This window comes from Lolium perenne, chromosome 3 (assembly GCF_019359855.2).
Source record: "Lolium perenne isolate Kyuss_39 chromosome 3, Kyuss_2.0, whole genome shotgun sequence".
Taxonomy (NCBI): domain Eukaryota; kingdom Viridiplantae; phylum Streptophyta; class Magnoliopsida; order Poales; family Poaceae; genus Lolium; species Lolium perenne.
Window position 1 is genome coordinate 170459855 of NC_067246.2, and position 15608 is coordinate 170475462.

Consider the following 15608-nt stretch of genomic DNA (forward strand, 5'->3'; position numbering starts at 1 on the left):
CTTGGTATTCCCAAACTTAGACATCAGAGTCAGCAGCGTAGGAGGGACTGCGTTCAAAGGGAACATCGTCCTCCAAATTACCCTCAGGGCTTTGTAGCACTTGTCGAAGAAGTGGTGGACCTGTTGGACCCGATCTTGGAATTGTGCGACAGCCAAAGCCTTCGAGTGTTCCCTCCAGAAAATTTCTTCGGCTGATGACAGCTGGGTTAATGCGTGCACACGCTCGTGAATCCTCTTGTTTTCTTCCGCACGGTTCAAAGCTATGACTAGCAGAGGAGCCAACGGAAGATCATGCATTACGTTTTTGACGAAAGAGTAATGAACACAGGGACCAAGGAACTTACAGTTTAAATTCTCAGTGGCCTTATGCAGTTCAGTAAGAGCATAGCGCTCTACGTCAGCTGCAATCTCGCCCTTCTTCTTGATGATAGCAGCCAAGGCATAGGTGCTGCGCAGATCCTTTTCCAACTGCGCGATCCGACCCTTCATACGCTAGACTCGATCATCCTCAGAAAGAGCACCAGAAGAATCGTCAACAAATGCAGGCACTGGGAACACCTGCAAGAAAAAGCGTCAAAGGCGTGACAGATCGATTTACATAAACATCAGAAGGTACTCCCATCGGGAGAATGCAAGCGAAAATATCATAACAAATAGTGTGCTAGCAACATTGCTAGCACAAAGTTTATTACAAGCAGAAGTTATCCGACAGAACATTGTTTCACATCAGCTTAAAAAAAAGTTTGTTACAAAAATCAAAGGGCTTGGGTCTGAGTCGATAAGCTAGGGCCAGCCGATGTCTTCCTTGATGACACCAGCTCGAGGAGCTGGCGTGCACACTTAAGAGCCAATGTCTTGAAGATGCTTAAATCAACGAACTGCCCATCCTGCTCTTTCGGCAGCTCCTTAGACATTTCTTCGATGTCGGCCTTAAAGCCGTGACCCATTATAAGTTGGAAGGCAAGGAGGGCACCATAGGTACGCGAAGTGCGTTTGAATACCTCGATAACCTCCTTGGTGTCAACCGCGAAGGCGTCGATCAACTGCCCCAGAGTTTTGTCTTGATTGATCTTGGGGAAGATCATCGAGTGCATGCGCGCCATGGCACCTTTTCCCTTTTCAAGAAGCTCCCGTGTAAGCTAGTGGGAGGCGAGAGTCATCGACACACCGTTTGCCGGAGAGTTGTTTGGAATTTTGTCCAAGGCATTGGCGGGGATGTTAGCAGCTTCTCCTTCAGCTTGAAATGGAAAAGGTCACTGACAAGAGATCGAATCCATAAGTGCAATAATCGACAGAGGAGTATAAAATAAATTACCAAGCAAAGCCAAGGAAGACTGACGAAGGAGTTCATCCTTCTCAGCTGCCCAAGCCTCGGCAGTCAGCCTGGACGTCTCCTCTTCTTTCAGCTTCTCCTTCAGCTTGCCCAGTTCCTCCTTCAGGGAGTCGACTTCCTGGCGAGCTTCGGCAGCTATCTTGACTGCACCATCCAACTTCAAGGAAGAAGATTTAACTTCCTTTTGCAGCCGAACCTTGTCTGCCTCTAGAGAAGTGAATTGGGAGGCGAAGGCCTCCAAAGAGGATATAATACCCCGCAGGTCCTAAAAGAAAAGAGGATGTTTGACGAAGAATCATTAAACAAGGTACACACTAGGGAATTCGCGTTATAATCAAAAAGGACTTACAGAAGGAGGAGTCGTGGCGGCAGCAGTTGAAGGAACATCTTTTCCCTTAGAAAGGGAGGAAGCTGTCGATACCTGAGCCGCGGGGGCTGCCTTAGGAGCCGAAGCATCGGAAGCTGCGACGTCCGGTGGAGCAGCGCCGGATTTCGCTTTCTTAGACGGAGGCTCAATGAAACCTTCGTCGCTGCGGAAGGGGATGATTGACAAAAGTTATGCGAGAAGTAAAAGACGAAATGTGAATTCAGGGAAGAAGGCGCTTACATATCGAAGAGGTCATCTTCATCGGCAAAGCCACCGGTCGACCTCTTCACGGGTGAATCCCTGGTTTCCTCCACAGCTGCATTAACAAAGGCATCACGATCAGCGTCATCATCACGCACTGATCCCTCTGTGTCGCAAGCATCATCGGCTGAGGAAGGAAGATCGATGTGGACAGCTTCAGAATCTATCGGATCATCGTGTTCGCTCTCTGGGCCTGTGTGTTCGGCAGTATGAAAATCAACAGGGACTGAGGAGCCTCTTCCCTCAGAAGTATCGTTTGGCGAATCGTGCAAGTTTCTAGAAACTATGGGGATCTGTCGAAGAAAAGAACAAATAAGAACAATAATAATTATATCGACTAAAGTGGAAGCAGCTTAATAAGAGTATGAGAAGGAAAATTACCTTTGATGGTGGATGATCGGCATCAAGAGGAGTATAAGAAGATATCAATGGGATCAAGTCTTCCTGACTGAAGAGAGTAAGTCGCCGGACTTCATCAAGCAGCTCCTTTTCCGACAGTTCAGCAATGTTTATCCTGGTTTCATCCTTTGGACCCGAATACAACCACATCGGACGAACTCTGGCCATGACTGGTTGGACTCGACGTTTCAAGAACACCGCTGCCACCTCTGTGCCGATCATAGTTTGACCATCGGCCTCTTTGATCCGAAGGAATTTGGCAAATAATTCGTCGGCTGCTGCCCTTTCGTCGGGAGAGAGAATGCTCTTCCAAGAATCCTTAGGCTTGGCTTCGAGAACGTCGGCAAAGCAAGGAAGCTGGGATTCGGTTGTCGAGGAATCCTTGACATAAAACCATTTCAGTCTCCATCCTTGCACGGATTCTCTCATTGGGAAACTGAAATAGTTAACCTCTGAACGGGCCGCAAACCCCACTCCGCCGATGACAAAAGATCCATTACTACTGTTGTACCTCTTTACATAGAAGATCTTTTTCCACAACCCAAAATGAGGCTCAATGCCCAAGAACGCCTCGCAGAGGGTGATGAACACAGCAACGTGAAGCATTGAGTTAGGGGTGAGTTGCCACAGTTGGATTTCGTAAGTCCGCAGAAGGTGATGAAGGAATTCATGGGCAGGAAGCGAGAGACCCCGATACAGGAACGATAGGAACACCACGATAAAACCAGCAGAGGGATTGGGCCGAGAAATCGCACCTGGAAGAATCACGTTCCCCTCGTCGGAGGAGATTAACCCGAGGCTTCAGGCCCTCTTCTCATCACGCTTCGTGATGGAGGACGCTAGCCAATCCCCAGGTTTGGCTATCAAGCCTGGCGGCGCCGGCGGCGCCGGAGCTGGAGGAGGAGCATCTGAAGCACTCCTCTTTGGAGCATTCGAGGAGGATTTGGCGGCGGTGCCACCGCTCGTGGAACTGGCAGCGGCGGTGAGGCTCTTCTTCTTCACCATTGCGAGATCTGAAGAGGATCGGAAAAGCGGTGGTGGCGGCGCAACGGTTGCGAAGAAAGGAAGAAGAAGGACAAGAAGATGCTACAGCAAATGTGGGAGAAGATTAGAGATCTTTGTTCTTTGAAGATTTTAAGAGAGGAAAAACTTGAGGGCTGCGTGGGCACGTGTCATTGTGCTAGTTCATTAAGTGGACCTTTTTCCATTGATGATTGCGGGAATCGAGGAGCCGCCTTGGTAACTGCGCTAGAAGGGCGGATATTGCTTAAAAATAGGGCCAAACAGAGAAAGAGTGGCCCAGCGGGTCGCGTCTTATCAGTCAAAATCAAGATGTCAGTAAAACGTCATCAATGACATCGTGAGGAATGCTCAAAGTACTCGAAGGAATAAAAAAGTATCGGATGGTGAACTTGAGTCTATGCACAGATTGCGAGCATCTACACTTAGACTCGGGGGCTACTCCCATCGGGAGTGCTGGACGCGCACCCGACAGAATGAGGACTCGAAGAGAAAAAAGAAGATTGAAGAAAGAGATGGTTGCTCAGCTCGAGTCTTCACCCGGTTGCAAGCACCCGTACCCAGACTCGGGGGCTACTCCCGTCGGGAGCGCTAGATGCGCACCCGACAGAACTTTTTTGCACTCCAGGATCATGCCCGGGGACTTGATTCTGTGTAGGGTAACGATGTTTCGCCATCGGTAGTTAACCAGCAAAAGTTGGGCACGTTACTCATTATCCCTTGCATGCGGAAAATATCGGATGACCTATGAAGACTTGCAGAAAAACTTCGGCAGAACAGAACGTTCGAGTGGTACAACTTGAGTCTAAGCACGGATTGCAAGCATCCGTACCTAGACTCGGGGGCTACTCCCATCGGGAGCGCTGACGCGCACCCGATAGAACAAGGTGATGCTGATTCAAGATGAACAAGAACAATCAAGGAGAAGAACATTAAAAGGAGGCATGCTTCAGTCTCTACCCGAACTATGTTCGGCTAGACACTCGGGGGCTACTGACGTGGGCATTACCCTTCGGATAACCGACATTGCTCTATCATGTATTATCTAGTTGGAGGCCCATGAAGGCACTTGGAGGCAAGACGGGCCACCTGGATGGTTCACCAGAAGATTCCTTGACGGGCAAGACAAGGAAGCAGCTGAACAAGGAAAGATTAGATTTAATCCTATTGTAAACCTAGTCGTACTCGGTTAGACCTCTTGAGACCTGGCCCCCTATATAAAGGCCAGGAGAGGGGCTGCCGAGACACACAATCAATCTTAGCAATCTTAGCCACCGAAAGTCTAGAGCTAGGTCGCCGCAGCACTTAGCCCCTCGACGAGATCTCAGCCGAACTATTCGGCACCCCATTGTAACCCAATATCTTCACAATCAAGATCAGACAGGCAGGACGTAAGGGTTTTACCTCATCGAGGGCCCCGAACCTGGGTAAATCGCTCTCCCTGCTTGTCTGTGAACCGATGTCTCGTGTCAGCTTGCAGGATTCCATCAACCCTAAGCCCCAATCGGAGGGCATTGCCAAGGAGTACCCTCGACAGCGGCGGCGCTAGGGCATCGGAGAGCTCACCGGGGCTCCAGCGGCGATGGGCAGTGTGCTCGACGAAGTGGTGGACGACGGCGAAGCTCCAGGTACCGGCGGCTCGTCCTTGGGCGGCTCCAATCGTCGGCGATGTTTCGCGGCAGCGTGCAGCAGTGAGGCTTCAATTGAGCGGCGGTGGTGGCTAATCGAGGCAGTGGAGGAGCTCAGGAGGTCGAGGGAGAAGAGGGAAGGGTGCTGGTGTGAAGAAATCGTTGCGAAGGCGTCTCCTTTTATAGGTGCGGAAGTGGCCGTAGGTGCTGCGGCGAACTCGACCACGGCGCGGCTTCTCCGGCGAGCTACTGGGCTAGGCGAGGGCGGCGCACTGCTCAGTACATCATGGCGGTTCTCTAGGTGGCGAAAGGTAGACTAGGCGGTGCACAACCTGGTCGGGGTGCTTCGACGTCTGGCGCGCCCGCAGCGGGATTTCTTCCTCGTCTCCAGCGGCGGTGGGCACGGGTCGTGGTCGCGAGGTTGTCTGGCAGCGTCGTGGTGGCGCGGTGAAGCTCAACGTGCAGAGAGGGGGTCCAGGGGCTGCGCGAGGTGGCCAGGCGACGCGTGTCCAGTGCGCGTCTACGGCGTGCACGCGCGACGGCGTCGGCATGGCTTGGCCGTCCCTGGGCGCGCGCCGTCCGGCGACTGTCGTGCTCCTCCTCGACAATGGCTGGCGTAGGACGGTGCACTAGAGTGAGGTGGAGCTCCAGGGCATGGTGGACAGGGCTGGTGAGGAAGGAGAGAGGGTTTGGGTGGACATGGTGTCCATGGCCGGCATGGCCATGTCCATGCTATGCTAGCTCCTCTCTTTGGGTTCCTATGCTTGGTGTTAGTGGAGAAGGGACCAAGGGACAGGTAGAGCTCAAGTGGGGTAGTAGGGTTGGGCCAAACACTATTTGAAATAGTGTTTTGGATTTGTGCCTATTTGCAAATTCAAATTTTTGCTAAATTTGTTCTATGCAAAGTAGTTCCAAAATTTGAAAATGGGTGGTTTGGTTTGGTTGTAAATGACCAGAGACATTCAGAGGTGGTGGTGGAATTTTAAAAATAAAAGAATTGCAAAATTGGCAAAGTGTGAGATTGTTGAATTTGTTAAAAAGTCTCAACTTTGCATGAGCATAGTTTTTGATCCAGGGTGAATTTGTTATGGTGGTCTTTACAAAAGTTGTTCACCTTGATGTGTACTTGGATGAGGTGCAAAGAATTGGATTTTTTTGGTTTGAAAATCTTGAAATCCAGGGGCTCAAATTAGTGACCAGATTGTAAATGGCAGATTTGACCATTATTCCATGTGATCACAATTTGAGTTCAAACTTGATTTGATTTGAGTTTCTTTGATTCCAAAAGTTGTAATAAGTGTTTAGTAACATAATACAACTAATGGTGAAAGTCAATTTGGTCTAGGGTAAAGATTTTAAAAAATGGCATAAACCATATGTGAGGGTTTTAGGGTTTTTCTTATTTGATTTCTTTTCTTTTTATTTGAGTTGATTTATGATGTTCCCTTGATCAACTTAGGGTTTTAGGGTTTAGTACATAAACACAATAACAATCATCATGGCATATCACTCAAAAATGCACAAGTCCTATGCATAGCACTATATGCAAATAAAAGTTTTTGTTGGTTCTAAATTTTGGATCTTTGAAATTCTTATTCTTCCTTTATTTGAAATTTGGGATGTTACAAATCCCCCCGCTGAAAAGTTAGAGGAGGTCTTGATCTATAGTTCCACTGAGCCAAATCTTGCTCCCCCTTGTATTCATCAAGACACTTGCTCTCTAGGGTTTTTGTGAAGGTTTTGAGGCTGCCTCAATGTCTACCACAAGTGAAAGAGCTATTCCTTCATGGGATAGGCTCGGAGAAGAAGGTGAGCCTTCGCGGCGTTGGGAAATCCTTCGTGGGATCCCCACCTTTCCAAACATGACGTACCTTCTTGCAAAGGAAGGGAACACAGGAATAAACCTTCGTCTCCGCGTTCTCTCGGTTATCCCTAACCGAACTCTTTACTTGTGCTATATATGCATGTGAGAGCCTTCATGATTGAGTTACTTGTATCATCATCTAGGGTGCCTCACCTAGTTTGCATTAGGCTTACCTTTATATTCCGCAAAGCCTAACATTGCAAAGAAAGAATTAAAACTTGTAGAATCCTATTCACCGCCCTCTAGGTTTACCATCTCCGATCTTTCATACTACAACCCCCTGAGAGGTTGTAGAATGGCCATCAATTCTACAAAACCGGCCCTCTCTAACTAAAAACATTCTAAACCTAACTAACCCACTCAACCGACAAATTAACCCACCACCGCCAACACTTTTTGGAAAGTTCACTCCATAATTTACAGAGAAATGTAGAATCTTTGGCTAAAAGAAGAAACTAAAGGTAAATAGAGATCTAGAGATAGGGATATTTAGGAAGGTGATAGGAATACTGCATACTTCCATGCAGTGGCCAATCAAAGGGGAAGGAAGATGTTACTTCACTCATTGGAGGGTCTTGATGGACAAGTCATGGATGAGGCTAACATGCTAGGGATAGCCACTGATTTTTATAAGAAACTTGTTTAGGAAAGCTGAACCATATGGTTGTTCTCTGGCAGATGATTTTTTCTCCCCGGGAGAAAAACTTACACCTGAACAAAACCAGGTCTTTGATTCCCCCTTTTCTGAAGAGGAAGTCAAAAATTCTGTGTTTGATTCCTATAGATGGGGTCCCTGGCCCAGATGGTCTTCATTTCCTTTTTTATCAGCACTTTTGGGATAATGTTAAAGCAGAACTGATGGCTATGTTTTCTAATTTCCATAATGGAGACCTAGATATTTTAGTTTAACTTTGCCATCTTGACTCTGATTCAAAAGAGCCTGATGCTAGCAACATGAATTTTTTTAGACCCATCAGTCTCCTTAACTCTTCCTTTAAGATATTTACCAAACTTCTAACTAATAGATTAGCTCTTATATATCATGAGTATCATCACCTCAATTAATCAATCTACTTTCATTAAAGGGAGATTTATTCTTGAAAGTGTGGTCACTGCTCATGAAACTTTACATTCCATGATCCAATCTAAATCTAAAGGGATTGTCATCAAATTAGAGTATGAAAAGCCTTTGACATGGTTGATTTGGACTTTCTTTCGTCCAAAAGCTCTGGCCTGGATCATTCCGAGAAACTTTCATGTAGAACTTTTCTGAAACACAAAAACAACAGAAAACAGGAACTGGCACTGCGGCACTGCGTTAATAGGTTAGTCCCAGAAAATGCTAAAAAGTGTGGAAAAGTGCACAAAAAAAAAGAATTGTAACAAAACAAGCATGGAGCATCAAAAATTATAGATACGTTTGGTACATATCATGATCCCCAAGCTTAACTCCTGCCCGTCCTCGAGTAGGTAAGTGATAACAAACAAATAACTTTTGAGGTGACATGCTGTCACACTACTTTGATCAATCTAAGTGTAAAAGCAAACATAGCTGGAATCATAGATTCCTAACATAAGCATGATAGATATAATCAAACAATGAAACTTAATAACCATGCTAAAACATGAATAGTAATAAAACAAAAGAAAATGTATAACGTGCATGGAAAGCAAAGTCATTGTCAAGAGCATAGCATAGATACATAATAAAGTGGTACTCAGCTTGTCCCATAAGTGGAAGCAAAACATAAATGCTCGGACACCTTTAAAGGATTATAAGGATGACTAGAAACAAAAAGTTTGAACAAGCAATACCATAATTATGAATCAATCAATAAAATCTTGGGACCATGCATATAAAACTAAGAATGAAAACTATGCTCCCATAAGAGGTGCATAAACTAGAAGGTGGAGACTCAACATAAAAGTAAAAGAAGGTCTCTCTTTGAGAGGAAAGTAAGATCACTCATGTGCTAGAGCTTTTTATTGAAACAACAAGAGTATAAAATGCACTTTTGAGAGGTGGTTGTTCATGTCAACGTCTAGTAAAAAAAACTATTGTCATCTTCCATACTAAGCAAGTTTGAGAGCGGTTCCGAAATATTTGGGCGAAGCCTCTTTTCATTTATACTACTTATAAAATTGTGACACTCCTCCCAACCTTTGCTTACACATACCATGGCTAACCGAATCCTCGGGTGCCGACCAAGCAATCACAAACCATGGAGGAGTGCCCTTTTCTTATAATTTTCCTATTTTCTTCCCCTATTGGAAGTTGTCGTCAAACCAGCCCTTCTTTTTTTATATACTTTTTATGTGACAAGCAAGATGAAGCTCGCGAGTCTTTGAGTTACTTAACTAGTATGGAAGACGACAACCGCAATTTTAATTTACTTCCTCATGAGCTAAAAACAATGTCACAAAACGAGGAACTGTTTGAATGTTTTAAAGGTAGCACACGGGCAAACTACTATGGAATGGAAATGAAATACCACATATAGGTAGATATGGTGGACACTTTGGCATATTTGTTTTTTGGTGGTTGTATGCATGAATAAAATACTCATAGAAATGGAGGCTAGAAAAAGACTGGGTGCGACCAACTAAGAGAGCATAATGGCCATAATCATGCACATCGACAAAATATATTAATCAAAGCATAATGTGATACACAAGTTGCAAACTAAATGATCATAGAGGCAATAATTGACTGGAATGTAATCATAACATGTTGCAAAACATGTGCCAAGTCGACCCAAATAAAAACATCCGCATGAGAATATATACCACAATAGTATGCTTTTCTATTGTATGCTAAAAACAATGCATGAAAACTTCAATGACACACCAAACACTCTCAGTATTTGATACTAATCATAATGAAAACATAATTAACAAGCTCATCATGAGAATAACATCTAGCAATATATGCAAAAATAACTATGCCACGGTCTAAAAATGCTTCCATTTGCATCACATACACATAAAACTTTTTTCATGCTTCCAACACCAACCAAATGAAACCAAACAACTCTCATATATGAAAAACAAGTAAATGTACAGAAAGCTATTGAAACTCAAATAAATGTAAAAGTGGAGCGTGTCTCTCTCCAATGCAAAATGCATAACAGTGGAGCGTGTCTCACTCCAAAATAAACATGCAAAACAGCGGACCGTGTCTCACTCCAAAGTAAATATGCAAAGCGTTGGAGCGAGTCTCACTCCAAAGTAAACATGAATGATGGGATCCAACTTTATTGAAAGTAACCACACATCAAAAAATAAAGACGCTCCAAGGATAACACATAACACATGAAGGATTAAAAATATAGCGTGTTGAAAAATGACCTGGTGCCTTTTGTTGATGAAGAGGGGATGCCTTGGGCATCCCCAAGCTTTGACGCTTGTACTTCTTGGATATTTCTTGGGGGGTCTAGGGGACATCCCCAAGCTTGAGCTATTGTCCATGCTTCATCTTATTGCATCATTCTTCTCTCCCTACACTTGAAAACTTCCTTCACATAAAACTCAACACAATTGATTAGCAACATTTTGTGCAAATAAAAATATATCAAACCAGCAAAGCTTCAGTAATGGCACATATCAAACACCCATTTTAACATATGCTACTTTAGCTACTTCTTCCCAAATCTCTTTTTCACAAAAGAACTGAAAAAAAAGAAGCATAAGACGCAAATGCAAAACATGACAGAAATCTCTCAAAACAGACCAGCGGGCAGAGATCGTAATTAAATAAATAGTTCTGTTGCTCAAATCGAAAAATGCTAAACTAATGAAAGTTAGCTAACATACTGAGGCATAAGAAAAAAATTTCAGCTCAAAATAACGTTCTGGCGATTTTTAAGAATTTGTTTCGTGACCAGCACAGAATCTGTTTCAGAATTGCAAATACCCCAAACACTGCTTTCTTTCTATTAGAGGCTACCCTTGGCACAAAACGAAATAAAAACGGTAAGGAGAGGTTATTACAGTAGCAATAACTTCCAAGACTCAACAAAGCAAAAATAATAGAAATAAAACATGGGTTGTCTCCCATAAGCGCTTTTCTTTAACGCCTTTGAGCTAGGCGCAGAAAGGGTGCAAATCAAGTATTGTCAAGAGGTGGCTCATCAACACCATAAGTTTTCCTATAAATAGAGTCATAAGGTGACTTCTTTATTTTTCTAGGGAAGTGTTCCATACCTCTTTTGAGTGGAAATTGATAACGAATTATTCCATCTCTCATATCAATGATAGCACCTGCAGTTTTAAGAAACAGTCTTCCCAAAATAATAGGGCATGAAGCATTGCATTCAATATCCAAAACAACAAAATCAACGGGGACATAATTATTATTCACTTGTATAAGAACATTATCAACTCTCCCCAAAGGTTTCTTTGCAGCAACATCAACAAGAAGAACATCCAAATAAGATTTTTCTAACGGTGGCAAGTCAAGCATATCATAAACTCTGTTAGGCATAACAGAAATACTTGAACCAAGATCACATAAAGCATTACAATCAAATTCTTCTACTCTCATCTTAATAATAGGTTCCCAACCATCTTCTAACTTTTTAGGAATTGAAGCCTCATGTTTCAACTTCTCTTCCCTCATTTTCATAATAGCACTAGCAATATGCTTTGTAAGAGCAACATTTTGTTCACTAGCATTGGGAGTTTCAGCGAGCTTTTGCAAGAACTTTATAACTTAAGTAATGGTACAACTTTCAAAATCAAAATCATTGATATCAAAAATAAAAGGACAATTATCTCGCACACCTCTAAAAATTTCAGAACGCTTATCGGGAACAGTTTTAATGGGTTTTATACTTTTCTATGTGGAGTGGGGACTTTTCCTACATTTTCGATTTTGCTAGTAGTAGGAGGTTTGCTAGCATTCAAAGGTTCAATATTACTATTGGTGGTGATTGTGTAAACCTTGACTAAATTATTTTCTCTAGCCATCTCATCTTCTCTTTCCCACCTAGCATGCAATTCAGCTAACAACCTCATATTGTCATCAATTCTAACTTGAATAGCATTTGCTTGAGAAAAAGTTTTATTCTCAGTATTATCATGAGGAACAACCTTTAATTTAATAATATCAACATCAAGAGCAAGGCTATAAAGTTGCAAACTAATTTACCATCATATTGTCTAGAAGTTTTGTAGCCGCCCCAAGGGTCATAGACATAAAAGTGCCTCCAGCACTGAATCCAATAAGTTCAGAGCAACCTATTTAGAAACAAGAGCAACCTATTTTGCTAACCTTTTCGTCCACAGATTTATTAAAAGCAGTTTGTTTACTAATAAATATTTGAGCATACCCTCAATTTCAGAGGGAGCACTCCTATTGTTGTTATAAGAATTACCATAAGAGTTACTAAAACCACTTCCATTGTTGGGAGTATACGGCCTATAATTATTGCTACCAAAATTATTCCTATAGGCATTATTATTAAAATTGTTGCTCTTAATAAAATTCACATCTACATTTTCTTCTGGAGAAACCAAAGAGGCCAAAGGAACATTGTTTGGATCCATAGGAGCATTATTATTTGCAAGCATAGACATAATAGCATCAATCTTATCACTCAAAATAGAAGTTTCCTCAACAAAATTTACCTTTTTACCTTGTGGAGCTCTCTCGGTATGCCACTCCGAATAATTTACCATCATATTGTCTAGAAGTTTTGTAGCCGCCCCAAGGTTCATAGACATAAAAGTGCCTCCAGCAGCTGAATCCAATAAGTTCCTTGAAGAAAATTTTAGTCCTACATAGAAGGTTTGAATAATCATCCAAGTAGTCAGTCCATGAGTGTGACAATTTTTAACCAAAGATTTCATTCTTTCCCAATCTTGGGCAACATGCTCAGTATCAAATTGTCTAAACTTCATAATATCACTTATCAAAGATATAATTTTAGCAGGAGGATAATATTTTCCAATAAAAGCATCTTTGCATTTAACCCAAGAATCAATACTATTTCTAGGCAAAGATAGCAACCACTCCTTAGCTCTACCTTATAATGAGAAAGGAAACAATTTCAACTTAATAATATCACCATCTACATCCTTATATTTTTGCATCTCACATAGCTCAAAAAAATTGTTGAGGCGAGAAGCAGCATCATCAGTACTAACACCAGAAATTGCTCTTTCATAACAAGGTTCAACAAGGCAGGCTTAATCTCATAAAAAGCTGCTTCAGGAGCAGGTGGAGCAATGGGTGTGCAAATAAAATCATTGTTGTTGGTGCTAGTAAAATCGCACAACTTAGTATTCTCAGGAGTAGCCATTTAATAAAAATAATGCAAGCAACAGAAATAAAGGCTATACTAATTTTTTGGATTTTAGATATAAAATGCAAACAAGGTTTAGGAACTAGAATGACCGGTACCGCACAAGGGCTAAGGCTTTCATGGACGTACCCTTTAGCGAGGAGATCTTGTATTTGGCGTTGTATATCCTTTGTCTCTTCGGGGTTGGTGCGGTAGGCGGAGCGATTTGGAAGGGGAGCTCCGGGTATGAGGTCGATGCGGTGTTCGATGCCCCTAAGCGGTGGCAGTCATGAGGTATCTCGTCGGGGAAGACATCTTGAAACTCCTTCAAAAATGACAACAAAGACGAAGGAATGTTGGTTAAGGTGTTAGTCTCCGATGATGGCCCCTTGCAAATGAGCACATAGTGCAAAGTGGTGGATGGGTTTTCTTGCACTTCTCTCCACTCGCTTTTGGTGTCTATGAGGACACTCTTTATGTCACTCATGTATGGCTTGTGGCGCTCACTCTCTTTTAGGTGGGTCACTCCCTCTCCTCTCAAGTCACCATGGTGGTTGTGTTGTTGTACCCATGCTAAAACCTTCGCATTGTCCACGATGATTTGTCTAGGCATCATTGGGCGAAGCTCAAACTTCTTGTCCTTGACCCTGAAGGTGTAGACATTTGAGTGACCATCATGTATCACCTTATTGTCATATTTCCTTGGGCGGCCAAGCTACATGTGGGACACCATCATGGGCACCACGTCACACTCAATGGTGTCTTCATAAGGGCCGATCTTGAAATTGATGGTGACGGTTTTTTGTATCTTGACGTTTCCCTTGTCACCCAACCATTGGACATGGTATGGGTGTGGATGCTTGCGGAGTGTGAGGTTGAGCTTCTCACACAACTTGGTGCTTGCGAGGTTTTGGCAACTTCCTCCATCGATGATGACCTTGATGGACTTGCCTCCAATACCGGCATGGGTTTGGAAGATGTTGCACCGTTGGTCTTCAATAGCTTGAGGTTGAGTAGTTAGCACCCTTGTGACCACAAGTGAAGGGATTGGGTCATGTACACATATGAGAGGGTCTTCTCCAGTTTCTTCATCGTAATCTTCTTCATTAGCGATGGCGGCTTGGACAAGTGCTTCGTATTCGCCTTCACTTAGCGTCTCTATGTCACCATTCTCCATGGTGACCATGACCTTGGTATTTTTGCATTTGAAGGACTTGTGTCCTTGTGTTCCACACTTTAAGCAAGTGACATTGGAGGGTCCCATAGAGGCTTTTGAGGAGGCGGTTGAATTCACCGGTTGCTTAATGCGACTTTGGATAGTCGTTTTCTTGGATGGTGTAGAGGAAACGGAAGGCTTGGTACTTGTTGTGGGAGCGATTGTAGCGAGCTTGGAGGCAAAGTATGACTTGGACATGGGTACTTGATGTCCCCATTCACTTGACGCTCGACCTTGGAAGCTTAGTGTACCAACTCAACCATGTTGGAGTATGGTTGGAACTCCACAATCCTCTTGATTGGGTAGTTAAGGCCATTGAAGAACCAAGCAATAGTTTGGTTCTCGGGTTCTTGGATGTTGGCTTGCATCATAGTCAACTCCATCTCCTTGTAGAACTCCTCAACAGTCTTGGTGCCTTGCTTTAATTTTTGGAGTTTGTTGAAGAGGCCGGTCATGTAGTGTGCGGGCACAAAACGAGCTTGCATCTCCTCCTTCATCTCTTCCCAAGTGTCAATTGGAGGCTCACCCTTTTCTTCCCTTAGAGTGACCACTTGCTCCCACCAAGTGTTGGCAATGTCACCGCCACTTTCTTAGCACCAGAGTAGTTGTGTATGCAGAAGATCTTGTCAACCTTGAGTGCCCATGAGAGGTAAGCCTCGGCGTCGTCTTCACCTTTGAACTTGGGCATGTTGAACTTGAGCTTTCCATGCATGTTTTCTTCATCTTCCAAGTTCCTTCGGCGAGGTCGTAGGCCTTCGTATCTTGCGGCTTGTGGTGGGTGAGGAGGTCTTCCGCGGCCAACCATAACATTGGGTTGGTGTTGAATTTGAACACTAGCTTCACTTGGTGCGGGGGGATGGTGTTGGCGATTGTCTTGCCGGGGTTGTTGAGGTTGTTGACGACGTCCATTGTTGGCTATCTCATCTTGAGCATTTGATGGGTCTCCTCTTCCATGTTGGTTTGGGCGTGGATGATTGCGGAGATCATTCTTAGGTTGAGCTTGATGACCTTGGTCTTGAGCATCAATGTATGACTCGCGATGAGGTGCCGGGTCCATGTTGTGGAGGACGTTGTCGTGGGGTTGGTCGTCACGCCCATGGTGGGCATGTCGATCAAGTTGATGGCGGTCATGGTGTAGCGCTTCTTCTTGTTGAGGGCGTTCATGTGGACGAGCATGTCGATGAATATCTCCTCGCCTTGAGTTGGAGCGTGAGTCTTCATGGAGATCATGTGGTC

At 43.8% G+C, this 15608-nt stretch overlaps 1 protein-coding gene across 1 annotated transcript in view; it reads right to left on the reverse strand.

Moving 5' to 3' along the window:
• The window catches only part of LOC127339670 (uncharacterized), a 63963-nt gene extending 48682 nt beyond the window's left edge, over nt 1-15281 (reverse strand). Inside the window, exons 1-3 of the mRNA XM_051365490.2 lie at nt 15068-15281; nt 1941-2016; nt 492-558 (exon numbers count right to left, since the gene is read on the reverse strand). Coding sequence (XP_051221450.2) covers nt 492-558; nt 1941-2016; nt 15068-15281 — 357 coding nt within the window. The remainder of the gene's footprint in view (nt 1-491; nt 559-1940; nt 2017-15067) is intronic.
• Between the last annotated feature and the right edge of the window lie 327 nt (nt 15282-15608).